The 12,083-nt window shown below is 44.8% G+C and overlaps 1 protein-coding gene across 2 annotated transcripts in view; it reads right to left on the bottom strand.

Annotated features, from left to right (window-relative positions):
• Positions 1-11,699, bottom strand: part of AMBRA1 (autophagy and beclin 1 regulator 1) — a 147,787-nt gene extending 136,088 nt beyond the window's left edge. For both annotated transcript variants that reach the window (XM_007455776.1, XM_007455777.1), the window contains exons 1-8: positions 11,565-11,699; positions 11,132-11,190; positions 10,078-10,261; positions 9,267-9,439; positions 8,215-8,281; positions 7,513-7,659; positions 6,581-7,242; positions 6,132-6,506 (exon numbers count right to left, since the gene is read on the bottom strand). In XM_007455776.1, the coding sequence (XP_007455838.1) occupies positions 6,132-6,506; positions 6,581-7,242; positions 7,513-7,659; positions 8,215-8,281; positions 9,267-9,439; positions 10,078-10,261; positions 11,132-11,190; positions 11,565-11,699 (1,802 nt within the window). The remainder of the gene's footprint in view (positions 1-6,131; positions 6,507-6,580; positions 7,243-7,512; positions 7,660-8,214; positions 8,282-9,266; positions 9,440-10,077; positions 10,262-11,131; positions 11,191-11,564) is intronic.
• Positions 11,700-12,083: the final 384 nt, after the last annotated feature.

The raw sequence follows: 12,083 nt of genomic DNA, 5'->3' as shown, positions 1-12,083 counted from the left end.
CAAGAACCCGTGTCCCCTGCATCGGCAGGCGGACTCTCAACCACTGCACCACCAGGGAAGCCCGATCCCATTTTTATAAATATAAAAAAAAAGTGCTTTCATTTGCAGAGAAAAAATTCTTAAGTTAACACACAAATTGCTAACAGTGGTTAGCACTGCAGAGGACATTCACTATAGATAGATAAATCACACATTTCTATGTTTGAATTTTTACAAATGAATTTGTATTTGTTTTGTAAGCAGACAAAACAGGCATCTCAAAATTCCATTTATGATACCTTGCTTACTACAAATTTTTCAGGCTCTCCCTTCCTCACAGTTTTAATAACATGCTGTCATGCTTGGGGGATGGGGGTGGCTTTGTTGCAGATAATATGCCTGCCAAGAGGCTTTATTTCTTTATTTACTTGGCAACCCTTCATCCAAACATTTAAGGCCCTTCTAATTCTGACACAATCATTGACTCCCGCCTTCTGGTTTTCACCACAGAATCAAGACACAAATTAATCTAAAAGTGTGTGATGCTGGCCTAACTTTAATTTACCCTATTTAGCAGAGCCTCTTCAGTCTATTGCCCATCAGCAGCCACATGATCCTTTTAAAATATAAGATCATGCTACTCCACTTCCCAAGGCTTCCCAAATCACTCAGAGTAAGATGTAAAATCCCTTAAATATCTTAGAAGGCCTGCATAATCTGGTCCCCATTACCTCTCTAACTTCATCTATCACTCCATCCTTCACTGTGCTCCAGCCAAGCATTTCAGGGATTTTGCGTTTGCCCCTCTCTGCCTAGAATGCCCTTGCCCCCAATGTATACAGAGTTTACTCCCTTACTTGCTTGAAGGAAGGAAGAGGTGTCTGCTCCAATGTCACCTTACCAGACTTCCTCTGACGACCCTACTTAACACTACAAACTTCCACCCCAGAAACACCTACATTTTCAAATATTTTTCTTCATAGAATTTAACATCATCTGGCATACTAAATATTTTATTTATGTGTTTATTTTCTTTCTCTCATTAGAATAAGAGACTTCTTGCTGGTACTTAAATAGTATATGGTACACAGTAGGTACTTAGTAAATATTTGTCAACCTTATGAATGAATGAATCGATCAATCAGAGTAATTATTTCACCAGCCCAATTCCCAGGGTTATAACAAGAGCCACGCTCCCTCATAGGAGCTTCCTCCTTCAAGGCCTGGGTTTATCTTCCCCAGCGCTTCCCTTACTCTTTTTTTTTTCTTTTTTTTGTGGTACGTGGGCCTCTCACTGTTGTGGCCTCTCCCGTTGCGGAGCACAGGCTCCAGACGCGCAGGCTCAGTGGCCATGGCTCACGGGCCCAGCCGCTCTGCGGCACGTGAGATCTTCCCGGACCACAGCACGAACCACTGCGCCACCAGGGAAGCCCCTAGAAGTTTTGACAGAGAAAATTGACGTGTGAAAGCACTAATTTCAAATGAAAAGGACGAAAGAGCGCCCTCTTTAGGACCCAGAAGTTTGACTCCCATCTTTGCTACAAGCACCTCTTTAAAAAGTCACTTCTGGGCTTCCCTGGTGGCGCAGTGGTTGAGAGTCCGCCTGCCGATGCAGGGGACACGAGTTCGTGCCCCGGTCCAGGAGGATCTCACATGCCGCGGAGCAGCTGGGCCCGTGAGCCATGGCCGCTGAGCCTGCACATCCGGAGACTGTGCTCCACAACGGGAGAGGCCACTTCCCCTCTCTGCATTTAAGTTTTCTCATCAATTAGAAAGAGACAGAGACAGACAGACACTGGACTAAATAAACTCTAGGTTTTCTCCAGTTTTAAGATGCCATTTAAATAATTTTCTTTTTTTCCCTAATACCAGCCTTTCAAGGCCACAGGGACCCTGCTGCAAGAAGCCCCAACACCCTCATCTTCTCCTGCTAAGTCCTGGGCTATCAGACCCCAAAAGAACCTTCTCATGGTGAAGCAAAGGGCCTGCCATCCAAGTTATAAACTGTAACCTGGAGTCAGACTATACAGAGACAGTCACCTTCTACTGCCCAGAGGCACAAGGAGATAAACCGTGCATCACTGTTCAGCAACATAGAGCTACACTGAAATACACACTTTTGCTTCATATTCTCACTATCTGAAAACACTATAGATTATATCAGCGACACCAAGGATCAAAACATGCCTCCTTAGTCCATCTCCTACTACATGGCTGAAGAATAAACCCCCTCCCTTCAAGTAGACGTGCACACACACAGTAAGGACACCTCTTCTCTGCCAGCCTAGCCCAACAGTGACACCTGCTGGGGAAATCCAAGCAAGGCCGCTCATCAGCCAGAGAACACTGGACCTTCAGAAGGTGGTAGAAGATGTCGTTTAACACAAGTATATATTAGTGATTTATACCAGAATGCAGCCCCTCAGTTTATGAGGAAGTGGTGGCCCTTCTTTAATGGGTGTGCACTTAGAATATTTTACAAGATACCTCATTTTTGATAGGCTGTAAACCCTCGTGGTACACCTCATTCAAGCTCATTTGAAAAGCAACTCCATAAATAATGTAACCACTGGATTAATATACTATTTTACAATCAGAACTGTGCATTTGTATATTTTAAAATTTAAAAAGCGTGTGTGTGTGTGTGTGTGTGTGTGTGTATAAAATTGTTTACAGCAAGATGACAAAGGACTTCATTTTCTACAACGTAACATTTCTAAATGCTTGAACTTTTTTATTTAAACCACAAACACATACTACTTTTTGCCTAAAAAAAATTCTGATAGATCCTTAATAGTTTCTGGGTTTTAAATGGCCCACTTTATTAAGAAGTGACTATTAATATATTAGTCACACGTGGCTATCTACATTTAAATTAGTTAAAATTTAAATGTTTCTCAGATCACACTAGCCACATTTCAAATGCTCAATAGCCACATGTGGCTGGTAGCTACTATACTAGGTGGCACAGATATAGAACATTTTATTAGACAAAATTGCTCTAGAGAAACATACTGGAGTATTTTCAGACAAAATTATATGATGTCTGGGTGGCTGGGAGTAGGTAAGGGATACAGACGAGTGTTGAAAATTTCTGAAGCCAGGTGATAGGTATATGGGAGTTCATTTATACTACTTTTCTTTTAATTTTTATATGTTTGAAGATTTCCATAACAAAAAAGTTAAAAGAAAAGAAAAACATAAAAATGGTTCACCTAAAAATGAGATTATCACTTTAAGAAATACACCATGGGGACTTCCCTGGTGGCGCAGTGGTTAAGAATCCACCTGCCAGGGGCTTCCCTGGTGGCGCAGTGGTTGAGAGTCCGCATGCCAATGCAGGGGACACGGGTTCATGCCCCGGTCCGGGAAGATTCCACATGCCGCAGAGCGGCTGGGCCCGTGAGCCACGGCCGCTGAGCCTGCACGTCCGGTGCTCCGCAACGGGAGAGGCCACAACAGTGAGAGGCCCGCGTACTGCAAAAACAAAAACAAACAAACAAACAAAAAAGTTCAAAATATTCTAAAAGAAAAAATTTCACAATTTTTATGGAAACGCAAAAGACCCCAAATAGCCAAAGCAACCTTGAGAAAGAAAAACAGAGCTGGAGGAATCAGGCTCCCTGACTTCAGACTATACTACAAAGCTACAGTAATCAAGATAGTATGGTACTGTACAATAACAGAAATATAGATCAATGGAACAGGATAGAAAGCCCAGAGATAAACCCATGCACATATGATCACCTTATTTTTGATGAAGGAGATAAGAATATACAATGGAGAAAAGACAGCCTTTTCAATAAGTGGTGCTGGAAAAGAATCCACCTGCCAATGCAGGGGACACAGGTTCAAGCCCTGTCCGGGAAGATCCCACATGCCACAAAGCAACTAAGCCCATGCGCCACAACTACTGAGCCCGCATGCCACAATTACTGAAGCCCACGCACCTAGAGCCCGTGCTCTGCAACAAGAGAAGCCACCACAATGAGAAGCCCGTGCACCGCAACAAAGAGTAGCCCCCGCTCGCCTCAACTAGAGAAAGCCCACACGCAGCAACAAAGACCCAACGCAGCCATAAATTAATTAATTATTTTAAAATAACACACCATGGAGGGCAGCCTAAAAAAATCTTTAGTCATGCACACTGGAGTTCAAATCCCCACTCAGCAACCTACTGTGTGATCTTTAACAAGAAACTTGACTTCTCTGAGCTACTCTTTCCTCAACTGGAAGATGGGAAATTTCATACCTGCCTTGCACAGAGTTACTGTGGAAATTAGAAATAATTAATGCAAAGCTAGAACACCGTAGTAGGCTCTCAGTAATTGGTATCTCTAATTATTATCAAACAATAGAGTTTGTTTTAAACAACTCAGGTATTTCTCAGAACAGCAACACATGAAGAGGTCCTGCTAGAACAGAACGGACAGAGGCTGACCACAAACCCACTGATGCTAGTGAAACAGGCACTGGTAGGCTTTTAGAGCAATAACTGAAGACAGTCCTTTATGGCTATCTCTAATAAACTTTTTGAATGCCTACTATACGTCAGGCACTATGCTTGCTACTGTCTCACCTCTCTTGACAAAAAGGAAGAAGAGTCTCAGGCTCCTGATATGGGTCATTATGCAAGGCAAAGTATTCCAAAGCTGGGAATTTAGATGTTAATCCAGAACTGGCCTCAATCAAACGGGCAGAGTAACAATCTCAGCTACCTCGTCTATCTTTCATATCTGACCAAGTCTCCCCCTGTGTTCACGTTACTAACTGCCCTTAAGTAACTTCTTCTTATCCTGAATTCATCATGCCCTTTCCTCCCTTAGCATGTGCTACACCCTCAAAATAAAAAGGCCTTTCCCTTTCCAAATCCTACCCATCTTTCAAGACTTATTCTTGTAAAGCCTTCTTTGATGATCCTTCCCTTTCTCTGAAATTAGACTACATTTAATCTCAGTACCATACAATGAAGCATTCGGCTCATTTACATTTTTTATGTAATTACATGTAAATAAGTCTTGCCTCTACAACAACACTGTATACTGCCAGTGGGCAAAGACCAGGTATTATACTGCTTTTGTAGTGACAGTGCCTAGCAGTGCTAGAAAAAAAATATAATTCAACAAATACTTATTAACTGGGTAACTCTCTAAAGCATTCTCCCAAAATAACAAGTACATTATGTGCACAATCCATATTCCCACCCTTGCTAGAAGCTTATGTCAGAGAAATTTCAGATGCTTCAACAGAGGATGTAATGCACAGCAATATGCTGTTTGGATCCAACAAGCATATTCTGGGAGTTGGTGATTATGCTAGATTTGACCTTTACAGAATTACAGAAAAAAGTCCCTAATAAATCAAGATAGATGCGCACACAGCCATACACGGAACATGTGGTGGGCGATCAACTACACCCACTCTGTTTCTTCCATGAAAGAGTTGCCTGGGATGCCAATCCAAGTATTAAGAGGCCTTCCTTCTATGAATTTCTTCTTCTCCACCTCAAGGTGAATGTCCATCTGGAAGATCTACTCAAAGAATCTTAACTAAGCAACTAACTTGCTGTCCAAAAAATATATATCTCTTAAAAAAAAAATTTTCCTTGACATATATACATACTATTTTCCTTTCCTTTTGTCAAGTTGCAATGTTCCAAAAGATATGGTTTCAGAATTTGTCCAAAGTAACACAATCAAAGACCCAATACACTAATCTGTCCTAAGCAGAGTTCTCTTTTACTACTTTTTCCTAGTCTCTCTGGGACATTTTGTTGTTTCACAATAACCAGTCCTGCACATACAATCCTTGGAGAAGGCCAAAAAGCAGAGCAGAGGAAGTCAGCAGTTTTACCCCCTCGTGCCTCTCTAACCTCAACTACAACTCTCCTCCAAGGCTAAACATCACATGAGCTTAGCCAAAAACGGAGCAAGCCGAGTCACCTGACTCATACTGCCAGGCCTTATCCTCTTTCCGCCACCACAGCAAGATTTTCCAAGAAGATGCAATGGAAGTTAGGGACATCAGAACCAGATGCATGATGCATGGATCCCAGACACTCCAGATCCAGCCACAACACCCACAGGACTGAAGGAAGAGATATCAGGAGGAAAGTAAGGGATACAGGAGAAGACAGGAAAGCATCTGCTCACCTCCTGAGTGAATCTTCCTCGGAGCTTTCCTCAGCCATATCCTGATGTAAGGCCTCCTGCGACACAGTTCCAGATCTGCTGGACTGGGTGTAAATTCGTTCCCAGTGGCCTGTCTCCTGGTTGAAGGCCACCCCCACAGTCCTCTCCTCCTGTGGGCTAGCAGAGCTGCTCAACTCCAGCCTGCTGGAGCTCGGCGTTTGGCCCTCAGTCCGCTCGAGAGGTGGCAACTGGCTGCCACTCGAGGGCATGCCCTCAAAGGTACTGGGGACCTGCCAGGAGGAGCTGGCTTCGCCAGAGGAGTAGTTAGGTGCACTTCTTTCCCAGCGCAGGGTATCGTTGTTGAAGGTCAGGAGATTGTGGCAAGCGCGGCAGCGGGTCAGGGGGCCACGGGACAGGTGGGAGTGGTTTTAATTTTGTATCCTGCCACTTTACCAAATTCATTGATCCGGTTCAGGTGGCCACGCGACAGGTTGGAGTTGTTCTCGCTGCTGTGCGGGGTGGGCTGGTGGGAGGGGCCTGGCCTCTCGGATTCAATGTTATTGTTGAGCATTTCCTGGGCCTGTTGGGCCTGGGGCGCTTCCCCACTCAGGCTCTGGTCCAGCTCCTGAAGCCGGTCATACTCCAAAAAGAAGCGTCTCAGGTCACACTGAAGCTCATGGCGAATGGTGCCCGAGTTGTTTTGGCTGGAGCCATTCCCTCCATCTGACTCAGCTGCCAACCCTGAAGCTGGAAAACCCCTCCCTTCTGTGGCTGAAGTGTACACAGATGCTTGAGAGCCACCTTCCTGCTGTCTCAGCACAGACAGCAAACTCACCGAAGAGGCACTGGTCCTGGGCGGGGGCATGGATTCCGCCTCAGAGCAGGAGTTCAGACTGAGCACTGTCCGGGTCCACTCAGATCCTGTCAGCCCGGGAGCGATTTCTCGGTGATACCTAGAAGGGTGGCTAGACAGAGGGCCTCCCAAAGAGCGACGGGTGGGACCCAGACTGAGGTTGCGGAGCGTGTTGCCGGCAGTGCTGCTCTGGACTGTACTGAAGGCAGACGGCCGGTTCAGGAGGCCCTGGTCCTGCTGCGCTGATGAGGCCTGCTCCGGGGGATGGAAGGGCTCGGTCTGTACAAAAGAAAAGGAAGGGGTAGTAGCCCTGGCAGGAGCAGGGGGTACACTGTCCTGGTGTGGCAAGAGGGAAGGAACTCGAGTGCCAGAGCAGCGGCTGCAAAGGCACAGGATCCCAAGGTGCTGGCAGCACTCAGCTGTGGGGTAACTGACCCGCTGTCGGAGCCGGATGTAAGCGGAAGTCCTGGGACGCTCCGTGGAGGGCTGAGGGGGAGGCGGTGGGGGAGAGGGGGTGGCAGAATCTTGCACTGTGCTTTGCTCTCCCACCTGGATGCCAGAGGAGCGGGAGGACAGCATGTGCAGGAAATTGTGGAGGAGAGGCGTCCGGCGCACTGGCTGTGACTGCAGGAGGGCACGCTGACGGTAATGCGATAATTCTGTTCCGTCTATGGGGATCTCTGGTTCGTCATCACCCTGCAACGTGGACCAAGGTGGGGCGGGGGCAGAGCCAGGTAGTTAGGTAGAACTTGCCGGTAAATCAAGAAAAACTACTGATAATCATCTAAGGAAAACCTTTCTGGAGAGGCAACAACTCCATCCTTGAAGTACTGAGAACTAACTGGTTCCAGATTCAGAATCATCATATGGTATTAAATTATTCACTTCCAATTAGCAACACTTCTGAACGAGTATAGCTGGCAAACCAACTCTGTTACAAAAGGCATTTCCATGACATGGATGGAGGCAGTAAGGGGAAGCAAAATGTCAACCAGCCAGAGGCACATGAATGACAAGTTATCCAACACGGCCTGGTTACTTCTACTGGGACGATCACTCAGGGGTTTCAGAATGGACTCCCCTGTCACGATATGGCTATATCTTTGAATACAGTCTGAAGCTAGTTTTGAATCTTGACTGGAAAGAAACAATTGGACATTGAAAACTGAAGTCCAATATAATCAGAATTAGAGCACTAGTTGAGAAAATAACCCACAGTTTAGACAGAGTTGAAACTGCTGACTAACTTACCTGCTGATTAGAGGGGTTAACAATTGCTGTGAGTAAGTAGTGTCCAAGAGGATCAAATCTCACCAGACTGAAAGCACAGAAGAAAGGGACAGAGACACAGAGAGAGAAATTATGTTAACCAAGAAGAGGAAACCTGTGAGAAAACGTCTGGAAATTATTACTGACAACTGTGGGATCACTGAGGTATCCACTTAATGCTACAGACTTCCAAAACTTTCAAACAGATTAAAATAATAAAGGTCAATACTTCTTCTTACGTCCTCACACTTGCCAGAATAAGGGAATACGTATCACAAAAATAATTTCAAAAAACACCTGGGCTTCCAACCCAGGAAGCAGCTAGCTACATTAAGCACACAGCTGCTCATGTCTAAGAGCCCATCATAATAGTAAAGCAGAGAATGCTCCCATACTCTGCCACAGGTTCAGGTCTCCCCTCACACAGCAGCTACACTGGCAAGAAGCATGAGTGCTGGTGACAAGGAACAATCTCAGCATCAAGTGACATAGCTGAGGCTAGAAAATTAGCTAATATCCAACTGCGATACCAAGAGGACCAAAGGAAAACAACGCATCGACTTTAATTCAGGCAATATGTGCGCTGACTTTGAAGGCTAAATATGTAAATATCTACTAGCAGATTGGATACATATCTACACCTCCACTTTCCATTTCCAGAAAACCAGGGATGAGCAACTTACCCACCAAGCTACCCACCACCTGAATACCTTTCAGGATTATTAAAAAAAAAAAAAAAAAAAAGGCTTTATACCAAACCAGATAGCTTTGAACCTAAAAAAAGATTCTAACAGCCATAGTCTACAGAGACCAGAAGATGAGGCCAATATGGAACAGCTGAAATGAACAATATGAACTGCTTTCTAGCTGATTAGCCAGATGCTTAACAAGTAGGAAGAGCCATAGGGATAATACCCTGCCCTGAGCAGGGATAATACGGAGATAATAATCTGTCTCCTGAGGTGAAAGCACGGGTGAATGCTCTCTGCCATGTTAATCCTACGCCAGACATTGCTGGTGGGCAGAGCACTCACCGGACCCGTTCCATCTCACTAGCTGTCTTCACCACGGCAAAGGGCTCCCGTCGACTCCAATCCCAGAAGTGGATCTCATTGGCAGTAGCAATCAGCAGGAGCTGAGCCGTAGGGTGGAAAGCCAGGGAGGCAATGGCATTGTTGCTATCTGTGAACCAGCTTTCACTGCCACCCTATGAATGAACAAATCCCAGACATTCTTAGGTTACAAGCTGCCAGCAGACTGAGATGTCAATTGAAAAAAAAAAAAAAAAAAAAAAGGGTCCATTTAACATAAAACGACTACTTGTAGGGCCTACATTAAGTATGTCCTCTGAAAACGACGTACAAAACCAGTGATCTGGCAGTGTCACAACTTTATCAGAAAAACATTACTGTCAGCTCAGTTTTGTCATCTACAATCCATAAGCAATGAGCACCCGCACAGCTCCTGTTTCTGTAGCCTGCGAAAACTCAAGCTTGGTGCATGACATGGTGCACAACAACCCACTAGCCAGTCACCAGGACAAGGAGCACATTGCTCTGATGATCATGATCAGAATACAGTACAATCCTTGATCTAAAACAAGAGAAATCCATCCTGAAGACGTCTTAGAGTGTCCTGCACTATGTCACAATGGGCAGTTAAACAGGGTGTTCATCTTAGAATGGAGGGCTGTCGGCTAGACTCCCTATTAGTAAGTAGGCAATGATTACTGAGTAAGTACTCAGATATAGTCCTAAGAACCTGACTAGTCTCTCCTCCAGAGTTAAGAACCCAAGGGTAAACAAGTCTCTGCATTTAGAATACCAAAGAAAAGGAAACACTTACGTGTAAATCCCAAATCCTAACCTCCCCATCTAGGCAGCCAGAAGCAATAAGGCCTGAGATGGTGGGATGAAAAGTGACACACCATGGAGTGCGGCGGTGTCCAATCAGAGAGTGAACACACTTGCCTGTCTTCACCTCCGTGATATAGATATTATGGTTTACATGGGTGGAGGCCAAGAGAGTCCTAGGGAATCAAAGAGGAGGAAGTAAATGTGAAGCATGTGGGAGGGTAACAAACTTTATCAGCTTTGGACAAAAATGAAAATTGATACTTATTCCCCATCCCAACATGATAAATACTACAACTTGGGCATTACAAACAACAGAAACATTCTCATCTTTAAAAGCTTTTGGCTTCTCCATTCTGTCCCCAGAAGACACATAACCCCTTCAGAGAATATTTTTTCCAGCAGGGAAAACTATCACACTATTGGTGGCCTATATCACACAGGCAAAGGATTCTTATTGAGAAACTTGCCAAGTTCTGATCCTCGACGTTCATAGATTCCTTTGCTTATTCCAATTACTTTTATGGTTAGCACTGCTCATCTACTTTCTTTCCCTTTCTGATAACACTGGCAAAGCTCTGTTCATTCAGCGCTTCAAAGAGCCTTTAGGGGGCTTCCCTGGTGGCGCAGTGGTTAAGAATTCGCCTGCCAATGCAGGGGACACGGGTTCAAGCCCTGGTCCGGGAAGATCCCACATACCACGGAGCAACTAGACCCGTATGCCACAACTACTGAGTCTGCGCTCTAGAGCCCACGAGCCACAACTACTGAAGCCCGCGCGCCTAGAGCCCGGGTTCCGCAACAAGAGAAGCCACCGCAATGAGAAGCCTGTGCACCATAACGAAGAGTAGCCCCAGCTCGCCACAACTAGAGAAAGTCCGCGCAGAGCAAAGAAGACCCAACGCAGACAAAAATAAATAAATAAAATAAATTTTTAAAAAAAGAGCCTTTAGGGATTTGACTTGGAAGATCAAGCTAGGCCAAATACACAGAAAGCAATGCTGTCACAAGTCTCAGGTAAAGTTTAGGTAAGGACTTTGTGGTACCTGTCTGGGCTGAAGGCCAATAAAAAGGTAGAGCGTGGACTATCCGGCAGTTCTACTCTCTGAGAAATAAACAAACAAAAGTTAAAATACATTATTTATAAACTATGGCTCACTCTATCTCAAAAGCACCAAACCATTCTAGACTAGTATTTACAGTGTAAGCTTAAAAACTGGAGACAATGATCAAGCTACAAATTGAGAGAGATAAATCTAAATTACCTTCAGGAAAAATAGCTCTAAAGAAAAATGATATTTCTAGCCCATTATGCTTCCAAATTTATTAAAACCTCCCCCCACAAAAAAACAAGTTAGATATATCAATTCTCCTACACAAAATGAATTGTACCCCAACTCTATGTCATTAACCCATCCTAAGGCCCCATTCTACTGTCACCCCTACAACTCCTATGTGAAAAACACCCATTTTTCTCACCTTGCCCTCCCATTTCATCCACCGGGTTTTATCTTCCACCAGCTCCTGCAGAAGTCGCTGAGCTCCAAAGGTCCGAGTGCCCCGTTCTCGCCCCCAGAGTATCCGGACAGCATTCTTCTCTGGAACAACCTTCATGGTCCTCCTCAGTAGCCACTGTCACAACAGGCCCGGGAAGAGAAGGAGCGAGCAATAGCTCTACACGCTGAAGCAGCTAAAATGAGGCCATTCAGGTCCTTGTAAGTTGCCTTCATGGAAATCTAAGGTATAGACATTATGTCAAAGAACATCTATTCTGCAGTCAGAGAAGGTTCCCACTGCAAATACAATTCTAGCTCAAAGAGGAAAGTACTGTTCTTTTCATATTAACGACATCTTCTCAGAAAAGACCCTTCTCCCAGAACTTTTCTTCCAAGAATATTTCATCCTTAAATTCCTCCCATATCCTCCATAGCTCAGCCTTATATCTAAAGAAGAGACCACTGTCTAAAGGAGTTATTCTTTTTATCAGGCAGTAAAAAC

The sequence above is a fragment of the Lipotes vexillifer genome, unplaced genomic scaffold (genome assembly GCF_000442215.2).
Source record: "Lipotes vexillifer unplaced genomic scaffold, Lipotes_vexillifer_v1.1 scaffold977, whole genome shotgun sequence".
Lineage (NCBI taxonomy): Eukaryota > Metazoa > Chordata > Mammalia > Artiodactyla > Lipotidae > Lipotes > Lipotes vexillifer.
The sequence above is the reverse complement of the archived record's forward strand: the minus strand, read 5'-3'. Positions and strand labels throughout refer to the sequence as shown.